General features: G+C 40.8%; 1 protein-coding gene across 2 annotated transcripts in view; it reads right to left on the reverse strand.

Annotated features, from left to right (window-relative positions):
• LZIC (leucine zipper and CTNNBIP1 domain containing) overlaps positions 1–13,394 on the reverse strand; it is a 14,130-nt gene continuing 736 nt past the window's right edge. The window contains exons 1-7 of one of the 2 annotated variants that reach the window (XM_059135333.1): positions 13,089–13,187; positions 8,434–8,542; positions 7,328–7,463; positions 5,569–5,667; positions 3,671–3,766; positions 3,412–3,493; positions 1–2,832 (exon numbers count right to left, since the gene is read on the reverse strand). In XM_059135333.1, coding sequence (XP_058991316.1) covers positions 2,774–2,832; positions 3,412–3,493; positions 3,671–3,766; positions 5,569–5,667; positions 7,328–7,463; positions 8,434–8,542; positions 13,089–13,143 — 636 coding nt within the window. In that variant the 5' untranslated portion in view covers positions 13,144–13,187 and the 3' untranslated portion in view covers positions 1–2,773. Of the gene's footprint in view, positions 2,833–3,411; positions 3,494–3,670; positions 3,767–5,568; positions 5,668–7,327; positions 7,464–8,433; positions 8,543–13,088; positions 13,188–13,394 lie in introns of those variants that run through there. The other variant, XM_059135332.1, reaches the window with a different exon arrangement.

Genomic DNA, 13,394 nt, shown 5'->3' on the forward strand with positions numbered 1-13,394 from the left:
TGGTTTGCAAATCATTTAATAACTATAATTATACAGAATTTTCAAATTATTCATTTTATTTTTCTGAATTATACTAAATTTGTGGAACAAAATGTATCATATGGCCCTTGAAAGAACTGTTAAACAGTAGATTAGCTCCAATGCAAAACTTTTTTCTGCATGAAGGAAGAGGGGGAATCCACAGTAATCCTATGTGGTACGTAGGTCCTACCCACTCATCCCCATGGAACAGAAGAGGAAAATGAGGCTCGGCAAGATTCAGTGACCTACCAAACGTCACGTGGCCAGGAAGGACAGGATTCAGTGACCTACCAAACGTCGTGTGGCCAGGAAGGGCAGTGTCTTGCGAGGCACTGCACATTTGGCGACTTTTTTTTAACTTTGCAAATTTTAAAGGAAGATTAATTTTAAGTTGAGGACTAGTCATTACTTACAAAATGAATACACTAATGTGATTAATGATAAAACATTTCACTGATGTTAGTCTTAGAGAAAGTGTAAGAGAAACCAAAATTAAGGACTCCGGATTCATCTTGGCCCTTTTCAAACACCAAATATTCCTAATTTTCCTTATCCTACTACTGGAGGGAAAGGGGGAATCATGTTATGGCTTAAAAAAACAAAAAGAAATCCCCCCAAATACACATACAGACAGCAATTCCATTCCTAGGTATATACCCGAAAGAGCTGAAAACAGGTATTTAAACAGAGTTACACAAATGTTCACAGCAGTACTATCTGCAATAGCCAAAAAGTTCAAGAGATTAATGGATAAGCACAGTGTGGTATCCATGCAAGGAAGTATTGTCAGCCATTAAAAGGTATGAAGTGCTGTATGTGCTACAACTTAGATTAACCTTGAAAGTACGACACTAAGTGAAAGAAGCCAGACACAAAAGGTCCCATACTGTAGGATGCCCTTGCTACGAAATACCCAGAATAGGTAAACCCAGTGACAGAGACAGAAAGCAGATTAGTGGTTGCTGGAGGGCTAGGATAAAGAGGAGGGCAGAAATGAAGACTACTCAGATGGTTTTGGGGTGGTGAAATGTTTTGGAATGAGATGGTGATAGTTGCACAACATTGTGACTGTATTAAACACCCTGAATTGTACACTTTAAAATGATGAATTTTACGTTATGTGAATGTCACCTTGATTGAAAAAAAAAATTGTAGAATAGGGGTGCCTGGAAGGCTCAGTCAGTGGAGTGTGTGACTCTTGATCTCCAGCCCATGAGTTCAAGCTCCACATTGGGTGTAGTGATTACTTAATAAAACAAACAAACAAATGCCGAATAATAATGAAATGATGACTGACCATAATGTCTAGATGAATAGCAGGTCATTTGCTTCTTCTTGGTTTGTCACAATTTCAATGAGTTTTTGACTGGCCTAAACCCATATATAAAAAGTTACCCATTAAAAGTTCCAAATAAGGCATTAATGAAGCTGAGGTCCCTAATTTGTCCAGTTGGCAGAGCACCTAGTAGAGTTTAGAGTATACAAGAAGCTTTAAAAATGTTTTAAATTTGTATAAAGTGCAAAGAAAAAGAAAACTGAGAAATACATGAAAAAATATAAAGTGGCCAGAGGCTAGACTCTAGGCTCACATACACATGCATGGGAGATCTCCGTACACACGCATGGGAGATCTCCGTACACACGCATGGGAGATCTCTGTACACACGCATGGGAGATCTCCGTACACACGCATGGGAGATCTCCGTACACACGCATGGGAGATCTCCGTACACATGCATGGGAGATCTCCGTATTTGAGCATGCAGAGAAACATAAACTCAAGAGTATGCTTTTCCTCGTAACTTAGTTTGTGTTTCTCCACAAACTCAAGAGTAAGTAATAGTTTGCAGTCACCACCTTCTGGGTTTCAGCAAAGAGGTCACACACACACGGAGGGCCTCCAGCTGCCGCTCTCAATTGCTTCCCTGGTGAAACACCGGCAGGAGGTTAAGTTACTCCAGGAGACTCTCAACAGGGCTCCCATTGTTCCAAGCTCAAAACTCAGAGATACAATGGGCCCCATTCATAAGGAGGCCTCACAGGCTGGGGAAAGGTCCCTTAGTGACAACTTTCTGTTGAGACATTGAATTTTTCATAAACACAGACTTGCCCAAATATGTGTTAATTCGTTTTTAAAAACAGCACAAAATACAGAAATAAAACTCAATGGACACAAAACTGAGAGTCAGAACACCCAAGTCTTATCACCAGCTCTGTTTTGGATGAGACTTGAAGCAAGTCAACTTGCTCTTTCTGAGCCTCAGCTTTCTCGTTTATCAAATGAAAAGGATTTCTAAGATCGCTCAGAACTCAAATTCTATGAACACACATGAGGTCGACTGATGTTGGTACACTATTCACTCCAATAAGTGGGGATAAATTATGAGCAAAAATAATCCTTAGTTCACATCTTTTCATTTACTGTCAGCACTTAAAAACAAGGAAGCTTAATAAAAACAGGCAGAGAAACTGTTTTCTGTTCTCTCTAAAAAAACACATAAGACATAATGAATAAGGTCCAACGGGTCCCTCATCCCAACAAGTCTGGGATGACTGAGGCAGGTGGCCCTACACAAAGCACAATGATGAAGGGTATAACCAGAAGCCACAAGTATGTTTTCCTGTCACCTTTTCTTAGCTTATCAGTGCATTTCAAGAATCTCTTGATTTCTTTGCAATGATTCAAAACCCCTAGAAGACAACTGCCATTTACAGCAAGAATGTGATCAATGTCCCAAGGCTCCACACCATGTCATTTCTTTGTTTTTTCAACTTCGAAACTTGCCAATGCAAGAACTTTGTCTCCGGAGCCTAAGGAGAAAGACACATGATAAACAAAAGGTTATTTCATATGCATTTATAATTCCAGGTACCAAGGGGAAAATCTCTCCCATAGATACTGAAACAGGAAATGAAATTAGCTTGTATTATCAGAGCATTGCCTCCAACCTTCCCAGTGCCAATTCCCAGTTTCTTTCCCCTGAACAAACATCTGATATACATGGGGTGATTTACTGCCTACAGATCCTCATTCTAGATTTAAATGCAAAATGGAATATATAAATTTTGAGTTTACTTTACTTTTTTTTTTTTTTAAAGATTTTATTTATTTATTTGACAGAGAGAGATTACAGTAGACAGAGAGGCAGGCAGAGAGAGAGAGAAGGAAGCAGGCTCCCCGCTGAGCAGGGAGCCCAATGCGGGACTCCATCCCAGGACCCTGAGATCATGACCTGAGCCGAAGGCAGCGGCTTAACCCACTCAGCCACCCAGGCGCCCCTGGTTTTACCTTTTAACTCAAGAAAAGGCCATCCTGTTATCTCTCCCATGGTATCCAGTGACCTGGGGCAGTAACACATGCTCGGCTTGCACAACTACAAGGGTACTCACCAAGGTCTGTGGAGACTTTCTCAAACTGGCTGAGTATAGCACCTGCATTTGCTGACAGGAAGGCCTCATCATCTGCAGTCAGCTAAACAAAACAAAACAAAACAAAACTAAGCCCATGGAAGTGGATTCAAATGTTAACAAGTGGTTCTAAGAAACACAGTTAGGAATGTCTCAGAACCAAAAACTGGATCACAGATCAAGAAGTTCTGTACCAGATACTTTATACCTTTTAATTTAATATTAAATTAAATACAGGTACCTTCTCGCCAAGTTTCCTGAGAGCTGTAAGTATCTCCACTTTCTGTTGCGTGTACAGGCCTCTGTCCAGCTTCCCTACCATGAGATCTCTGTCCATCTGAAAAGGACGGATGCAAAGTACATGGTACTTAAGTTAAAAACATTCTGCCCATAAAATCCAACTTTTCAGATCTACTACTGCTACTTTTTTGTTGTTGTTAAAGTAATCCCCCAACCCAATATGGGGCTCGAACGCACAACCCTGAGATCAAGAGTTGCATGCTCTTCTGACCAAGTCAGCCAGGTGCCCCCAGAATTACTACTACTACTTCTTTTTTTTTTTAAGTTTTAAAGATTTACTAATTTTAGGTGGGGAGGGAGCCCTGCATCTGGCTCCCTGCTCAGCGGGAAGCCTGTCCTCCCTCTCCCCCTCCCCCTGCTCTTATTCCCTCTCTTGCTGTCTCTGTCAAATAAATAAATAAAATATTATTTATTTATTTATAATATAAACATATATAAATATAAATATAATATATATAAAATATAAAATATTTTATATTTTATTTCTTTGTTTGACAGAGAGAGACACAGCGAGAGAAGGAACACAAGCAGGGGGGGTGGGAGAGGGAGAGGCAGGCTTTCTCTGAGTGGGGAGCCTGACGTGGGATTCCATCCCAGGTCCCTGGGATCATGACCTGAGCCAAAGGCAGACGCTTAACAACTGAGCCACCCTTTAGGCGCCCCTAAAGTCTTTAAAAATAATAATAATAACTTCCCAAGGTCACCTACCTTCACAGTAGAGCAGCAACACCAATCCTGCCAGTCTGACCTATGTTTGTGCTCTAACCACTACGCTACTGAATTACCACCAGTGGTTGCAAACAACTTGTTAATGTCTTAATTATATTCAAGTTTATATACAGACTTTCTCAAGTACCAGGTTTATAGAGATGTTTGAAATTCTTAGATAACAAAGGCCATGTACACAGAGAGCAATATCGCTAATGGATTCTTGCTAGAATTTCAATTCAGGGCTCCAAGTGCATGGTAAAACCTTAAAGGTGGGGTCCAAGTAGAAGCAGTTAGTAGCACTTTTAACTGTCATATGCTGTTTAAACCTCCATATTCAACACCAATAATAATTGCTATAAAGACTAATTCTGTCAGAAAACTATGCGTTGTGGTTCTAAAATCAACTGATTAGAGGCCCCTCCATGGCAAAGTCAGTTAAAGGCCTGACTCTTGGTTTCGGCTCAGGTCATGATCTCAGGAGTGTGAGATCAAGCCCTGCGCTGGGCTCCAAGCTCAGGGAGGAGTCTGCTAATGTTTCTCTCTCCCTCTCCCCCTTCCCACATTCTCTCTCTCTAAAATAAATAAATATTAAAAAAAATCCGGGGGCACGTGGGTGTCTCAGTCCATTAGGCATCTGTCTTGGGCTCAGGTCATGATCCCAGGGTCCTGGGATTGAACCCTGCATCAGGCTCCCTGCTCAGTGGGGAGTCTGCTTCTCCCCCTCTCTCCCCCTGCTTCTTCTCTCTCTTTCAAATAAATAAATAAAATCTTTTAAAAAAAAAAATCACCAATCAATTTTTTCTAACAGACTATTTTTTCAGAACAGTTTTAGGTTCACAGTAAATTGTGTGAAAGGTACAAAGATTTCCCATATACCCCTCACCTCTGCTCATGCATAGCCTCCCCATCATGAACATGCCCCACCAGAGTGGCTCATTGTTACAACAGCTGAACCTATGCTGACACATCATAATCCCCCACTTCCATAGCGTACACATTAGGGTTTACTGGTGGTGGTGTTACACATTCTCAACTGACTGATTTTTAAATTTCAGAATAACATAATGAAATTCTGGAGCTGAGAAAACACATACACCCAGCAATTAAATCAAATTGAAGAAACTTTACCTCTGCTAACCTTGTCCGAAGCTGACCTGGTTGTTTCTTTGCAAATAACCTGATGACCTCTGGGGTTTTAAAGGCCTGGCTGATAGCTGCCTGGATAGCCTAGAATACAGAAAGGTAAAAACTGAACAAAATAGTCCAATGAATTAAATATTACAATAATTGATTGATGAATCCTCAATTACAAATAGTCTTCCTTGTTCATCAAATACTGTTATAATTTTAGTTTCCACAAAAGCAAAAATGAACTAAAAAGCTGCACAGCAAAGGAAACAGTCAATAAAACCAAAAGGCAGCCTGCAGAATGGAAGAAGGTATTTGCAAACGATGTATCCGATTAGGGTTAGGATCCAAAATCTATGAGGAACTTAACAAATTCAACACCCAAAAAGACATGTAACCCAGTTAAGAAATGGGCAGAAGACATGAATGGACACTATTTCAAAGAAGACACCTAGATGGCTAACAGACACATGAAAGGATGCTCACCATTACTCATCATCAGGGAAATAAAATCAAAACCATGATGAGATACCATCTCACACCTGTCAGAATGGCTAGATTTTTTTTTTAAGATTTTATTTATTTATTTAACAGAAAGCAAGAGAGAGGGAGAGGGAACACAAGCAGGAGGAGTGGGAGAGGGAGAAGTAGGCTCTCTGCTTAGCAGGGAGCCTGACAAGGGGCTCAGTCCCAGGACCCCAGGATCATGACCTGAGCCGAAGGCAGAGGCAGAGAACTAATGACTGAACCACCCAGGAGCCCCAGAATGGCTAAAATTAACAACACAAGAAACAGCAGATATTGGCGAGGATGTGGAGAAAGGGGAACTCTCTTGTACTGTTGGTGGGAATTCAAACTGGTGCAGCCACTCGACAGAACAGTATGGAGGTTCCTCAAAATATTAAAAATAGAACTACAATACAGTCCGGCAATTGCACTACTAGGTATTTACCCAAAGGACACAAAAATAAAGATTTCAAGAGATACATGCACCCCGATGTTTACAGCAGCATTATTAGCAACAATAGTCAGACTATGGAGAGAGCCCAAATATCCAACAACTGATGAATGGAAAAAAGGGGTGTGTGTGTATATACACATACACACATATATAATGTTTGTGTGTGTGTGTATATATATATATATATAAATATAACAGAATATTAGTCATCAAAAAGAATGAAATCTTAAAATTTGTAACAATGTGGATGGAGGTAGAGTATATTATGCTAAATGAAATAAGTCAGTCAGAGAAAGACAAATACCACAGGATCTCACTCATATATGGAATTTAAGAAACAAAACAGAGGAACATATGGGAAGGGGGAAAAAAGGAAAGAGGCAAATGAGCCAGAAGAGATTCCTAATGATAAAGAATCATTTATCTTTGATAAATGATAAATGGGAGGGAGGTGGGCGGCGGATGAGCTAGACGGGGGAGGGGTGTTAAGCAGGGCACATACATAAGTGATGAATCACTGAATTCTGAATTCTTCTCCAGAAACCAACATCACACTGTACATTAACTACCTAAAATTTAAATTAAAAAAAAAAATTAGTTTCCTTTTGCTATTTCTGTGCATGTCACTGGAGCCAAATACATAACCAAATGAAGATCTGGAAGCTTATGCTGCTCTACCTGTACACAGACATTCAGCGCTCAGAAGTCAAACCCCCAGAGTTTTTTTCTATTTTAAACATACTTACTAAAAAAGAGAGAAAATCACCTGTGTCACCAGTGTAAGTAAATTATGCTTACCAGCTGCATTCCACTTAGCTCATCGACCAGAGTCATATTTCCAGACATGATTTTCTTCAGGGAATCATTAAATTCACTTAGCTGCTCCAGAGTTTCCTTTTTGGTTTCTTCATATTCGTCTGTATCGAGCTCCTCTCTGAAGTGCAGTGAACATAACAGAGAAAAGCATAGAGTTCCAAGTGAAAAAAGCAATCTTAATATTTGTACCCCAAGACTTCAGCTACATATATTTACAAAAAATACGTTGCGGGGACAAGGCTGAAAGGAAAGGACAAAATGCTAATAACAGATGGGTTCAGATGTTGGTAATATGGGCGTTTTCCTGCAATGTGATTACTTTGATAATTAAACATTTTTCTTTTACCAAAACGAGGCACACTCAACAAACCACATAATAACTTCCTTTTAAGCCGTCTATGAATCAACGCGTAAGCCTGGGCAAGACATTTAACACAGCCAAGCCTCAGTTTCTTGATCTATAAGCCACCGATGATACAGTACCTACCTCATAGAGCTGCTATGAGCATTACATGAACTATAGACGTCCGTGACAAACAACAGGTACTTGACAAAATAGCAGATATTTTTACCCCCATCCTTAGTGGCAGGTAAAATTTTGTGCATCATGAAATACAACAGCAATGTATTACCTGTCACCTGAGGAAGAGGCTATTTTTTTTTTTTATTATGTTCAGTTAGCCAAGAGGCTATTTTTATTCACTAAGTGAACAAGTCATTTATTAAACATTTACTACAAATCATGGCAGCTCTCATTTCTTCAGCACCTATTCTGGGCCAAGCATCGTTTTGGCCTCTTCATTTGAAATACCTCCAACCACCTCTCAAAGGTGTTGAAAAAGGCCATGAACAGTTTTGGTCCTTTGAACAGTTAAGGTTGAAAATACACTAGAAGGTCAAGTATATACCAGGCAGGACCACTTTAAATACTAAAGAGAGACAAGGTAGGTGCTGCTATTTCTACTTCAAAGCACTGTGAAGAACACGGCAGGGAAAACCAAAATCACACATGGGCCTGCACCCACCGCCGGGCACCTGGCCGAGAAAAAGGCACCGGCCAGCAGAGCAGCGTTTCGTTAGACGATTACCTGCACTCCTCCAGATCTTGCAACTGCTGCATCAGTCTATCCAACTGTTCTTCTAGATTCTGCTTTAATTTGCTTGTCTCTGTCTTTCCTCTGGAAGCCATTTCGATCTCTGAGTAGAACAATAAGCCCACATACGGTGTGTACTGGGTTATTTGAAATGATTCAACATACCAGTACAATTTAAAATGGGCTATACTCTTTCTGAGCGACAGTTGTGCAAAGAGAATTTCATTTTACATATAAAAGTTTAACTAATACACGAGTAGCATCCCACAAAAATGCATGGCAGGCTTCCTAACTGACTTGACAAGTTAAGCAGAAATCTTCACTAGTGGGGCATCTGGGTGGCTTAGCAAGTTAAGCAGCTGCCTTCAGCTCAGGTTACAATCCCAGGGTCCTGGCATTGAGCCCCTTATTGGGCTCCTTGCTCAGCTGGGATCCTGCTTCTGCCTCTCCCTCTGCCTCAGCCTGCTGCTCCCCTGGCCTGTGTTCTTGTGCTCTCTCTCAAATAAATAAATAAATCTTAAAAAATAAATAAATCTTAAAAAAAAAAAAAGAAGTCTTCACTATTAATCTATCTTACTTTAAACAAATCTGATAACTGAAAACACAGTTTTATAAAGAAATAGATAAGGTGTGACTTTCTGTTACAAAAAGCTTTATTATAACATTTTTTATTCTTACCTATTACTCTCCAGGACTCAGAAAACTCCTAGCCTTATCTGGTTGGTCTTATATTTACCTTACATTACATTTACCTTATGGACATTAACAACTTTTGATATGATTTCTTCTTTGGAAATCTGCCCATATTCCACTGGATTATCTTTCCCTTACTGATTTATAGGAGTACAAAGCCTTTGTAGTTACGTTGCAAATATTATCTCGTCTCTTAAATTTCACTGTTTTTGTCATGACAAATTATTTTTTAAAAATATTTTATTTGAGAAAGAGAGTAAGAAAGCACAGGCAGAGGGAGGAGAAGCAGGCTCCCCACTGAGCAAAGAGCTTGATACAGGGCTCCATCCCAGGACCCTGGTATCACGACCTGAGCTGAAGGCAGACACTTAACCCACTGAGCCACGCAGGTGCCCCACAATAAATTATTTTAGTGGCCAAATCTATTTTCTCCTTTAAGGCTTCCTAGTTTTATGTCCCACGAAGGCAGCCCTAACCATCTCAAGATTTAAAAATATATATATACTGTATCTAAGAGTTACATAAATTTTTCTTTTTTAACATTCAGCTCCTTAAGCCACTTGCAACTTTTGTTAATGCTGTAAAATAGGAGTCTAACTTTTATTTTCTTTCAAATGGGGAGCCAGTTACCCCAACTCCGTTTACTAGTCAGTACTTATGCCACTTTCATTGGTTGATTGCTTGTTTTAAGCAGGCTCCACATCCAGCATGGGGCCTTACGCTGGGCTTGAACAAACGACCACGGTATCGAGACCTGAGCTGAGATTAAAGTTGGATGCTTCACCAACTGAGTCAACATGGGTGCCCCTATGCTACTTTTTATATAGATTCAATAGAAACAGTCAAGTCGGTTTCACTGACAATGTTCTGGTCCTAAGACAATACCTTGCTATTGTAATTGTTAGCAGTCGAGCTGGTGTACATTGGTAACTGCTAAGGAGTTGCCTTTATTACTGCAGAATTTTCCCTCCATTAACTCTTGGCTATTCCTATGCATTTTCTCTTCTGGATGAACTAAAGATTCAACCTGTCAAGTCCCCTTAAAAATGCAACGGAAGGGGCACCTGGGTGGCTCAGTGGGTTAAGCCTCTGCCTTCGGCTCAGGTCATGATCCCAGGGTCCTGGGATCGAGCCCCACAACGGGCTCTCTGCTCTGCAGGGAGCCTGCTTCCTCCTTTCTCTCTGCTTGCCTCTCTGCCTACTTGTGATCTCTGTCAGATAAATAAAGAAAGAATCTTAAAAAAAAAATGCAACGGAAATTCTGATAGGGATTACATTAAAATTAAAAACTAATATGAAAAGATCTATATCCTTGTAATTTGAATCTTCCTATTAAGCAATATATCATTCCATTTATCTCAGCTTTCTTTCATGACCTTTAATTTAAAAAGTATTGTTTTATTTCAAAGGCCTTGAATATTGGCTATTCTTTTTGCTTTGTTTTAGCATTTTATTTTTTAAATTTTATTTTTAAATAAATGTTATGTTCCAAGATTCATTGCTTATGCGCCACAACTAGTGCTCCAGGCAATACGTGCCCCCCTTAATACCCACCACCAGGCTCACCCAAACCCCCAACCCCCTCCCCAAATATTGGCATTCTAAGACATTTTGTATTTTTTAGTTAATACTCAAAAACACTTTTTGGTATTAAAATTTCTGATTATTGTGGGTCACCCTGCTAGCTCAGTTGGTGGAGCATGCGACTCTTGATCTCGGGTTGTGAGTTCCAGCCCCACATTGGGCGTCAAGTTTACTTAAAAACAAAAATTTCTGGGGCGCCTGGGTGGCTCAGTGGGTTAAGCCTCTGCCTTCGGCTCAGGTCATGATCTCAGGGTCCTGGGATCGAGTCCCGCATCGGGCTCTCTGCTCAGCAGGGAGCCTGTTTCCTCCTCTCTCTCTCTCTCTGCCTGCCTCTCTGCCTACTTGTGATCTCTCTCTGTCAAATAAATAAATAAAGTCTTTAAAAAAAAAAAATTTCTGATTATTGCTAGTGTAGAGGAAAGTTACTGCTTTCGATGTGTTGATAATGTACACATTTACCTTAACATTCATAGCATTTAAGTTTTTCCATTTATAAAAATTAAACTTACATTTCTTTCAGGAAACACATTTTGCTTAATATTAGATATAAACATTCATTAAAACCTAAATCCTGGGGCGCCTACTGGCTCAGTCAGTGGAGCGCACAGCTCTTGATCTTGGCATCACGAGTTCCAGCTCCAGGCTGGGTGTAGAGATTACTTAAATAAAAACTGTAAAAACCAAACCAAAATAAAACAAACAAACAAAAAACCCTAAATCCTTGGGTAACTTATTAAAGCATTTAAAGTTTTCCTATTATCATTTATTCCTATGATTATTCCTATTATCATCATTAGCAGATGATCTGGTATGTGAACTTCAATGACAGGGATTCCTTACATTACACTCAAAATAGAATATAACCAGTGAAAATCTATTCTTACTACTGTATCTTTTAAAATTGGCTTATTGGGGAGCCTGGGTGGCTCAGGCGTTAAGCGGCTGTCTTCAGCTCAGGTCATAATCCCAGGGTTCTGGGATCGAGCCCCACACTGGGCTTCCTGCTCAGTGGGAAGCCGGCTTCTCCCTCTCCCACTTCCACTGCTTGTGCTCCCTCTCTCGTTGTGTCTCGCTCTGTCAAATAAATAAAAATCTTAAAAAAATAAAATAAAATAAAATAAAATTGGTTTATCTACAATGATTAAAGATATGTAAATATAAATGAACTACATTATAGCCAGAATTGTAATTTCACGTATAATAGGTTAGCCAGAAGTATAATTTATTGCACATAATTTATTATAGCTATGCTTCATATATAATTCTTCCTGGGAAAGATACAATTAAACTTTATTTTATAGCTGTTGAATTTTCCAGTAAAAGTAAAGCCAAACCTAAAAAGTATTTTTTCGGGCTCAAATTCCTACAGTCTAACCACACTGAAGTACTTGCTGTTTCAATTTTAGTGTATATGCTGCCGAAGCAAGCACTACTTGCTGTTTCAAAACTTGCCACATATTTTTACCTTCTCTTTTGAGCCATTTTTTTTTCTGCTTATCAAGCCAAGGTAATCCATTCTTCAAGGTCTATCTCAAGGCTCAGCTTCCTTTCTTGGTTCCTTCCCAATCACTAAATTATTTTTGAGTAGGGGTTTTACTTTTTTTTTTTTTTTATAGGTTTTATTTATTGAGTTAGAGGGATCGCAGGAGCTGGGGGTCAGGGAAAGGGAGAAATATGCTCCCTGCTGAGCAGTGAGCCACACAGGGCTTGATCCCAGGACCCCGGGATCATGACCTGAGCCAAAGGAAGATGCTTAACTGACTGAGCCACCCAGATGCCCCCACTTCTTCTTTATACATCAGCATCCAGCATAATGCTGGACAGAGAGTAAAGTACTGGATCAATAAGCAGTATATGAATAATGAGAGCCGATTGCTTCTTCCACGACATTTCACATCTTATTCTCCATTCAGCACTTATTTCCGCCTTAACTTATACGTGATTTCATTACAGCACATTGTTTACTGGTCTGTCTGTCCCCCCCAGACTATAAACTCTGGCAGAGGAGTCTGATGTCTCCTTTTAGCATCCTCAGCCCTAAAAAAAGAACAGATACTCAGTAACCGGATACAGGGTATAAAGGCACCAGATATTTTAGGGAGGTGAAACTATTTTACATAAATTTCAGGGGAAGATGGGGGCCCTCTGAAAGCCTTAACCTGGTGCCGCCCGTTATCTGAAACTTATCCCAGGAAGATTAACTCGTTGGCACCACCTAGTCTCCGACAAAGGCGGTGCAGCTTTCCCAGAAACCGCCGCAACAGCCCTCAAAACCGGCCACCTGGAGCGGATCAGGGGCTCCCTGCCTGCCCACCTTGCCTCTCAGGACTTCGAACTCTGCACACTGCTGGCCGGTCCCAAAGTGCCGAAGCCGCCCGCCGCTGAAGCTCTGAGAGTCCTACACTTGAGGAACGCGAAGTGGTTCATCAGGACCACGAGAGGCTCAGAGTGCAAACCCCTTGGAGGTGGAGCTGGCAGGGAAACAGGGAGCCAGGAACAAGGAGTTTCACTTACTTTCCGGAGACCCGCCTCCAGCAGTCCGGGCAACTGCCCCCCGCCCCGAGCAGCGCGCGGGCGACGCGCACCCTTCTCTTTCTAGGAAGACACCACGGGGGACGGCGGAGGGGGGCGGGGAGGGGCGGACGCCGCTTCCTCTCTCGAGGGCGCCTCGGGCAGGG

The sequence above is a fragment of the Mustela lutreola genome, chromosome 10 (genome assembly GCF_030435805.1).
Source record: "Mustela lutreola isolate mMusLut2 chromosome 10, mMusLut2.pri, whole genome shotgun sequence".
NCBI classification, from domain to species: Eukaryota; Metazoa; Chordata; class Mammalia; order Carnivora; family Mustelidae; genus Mustela; species Mustela lutreola.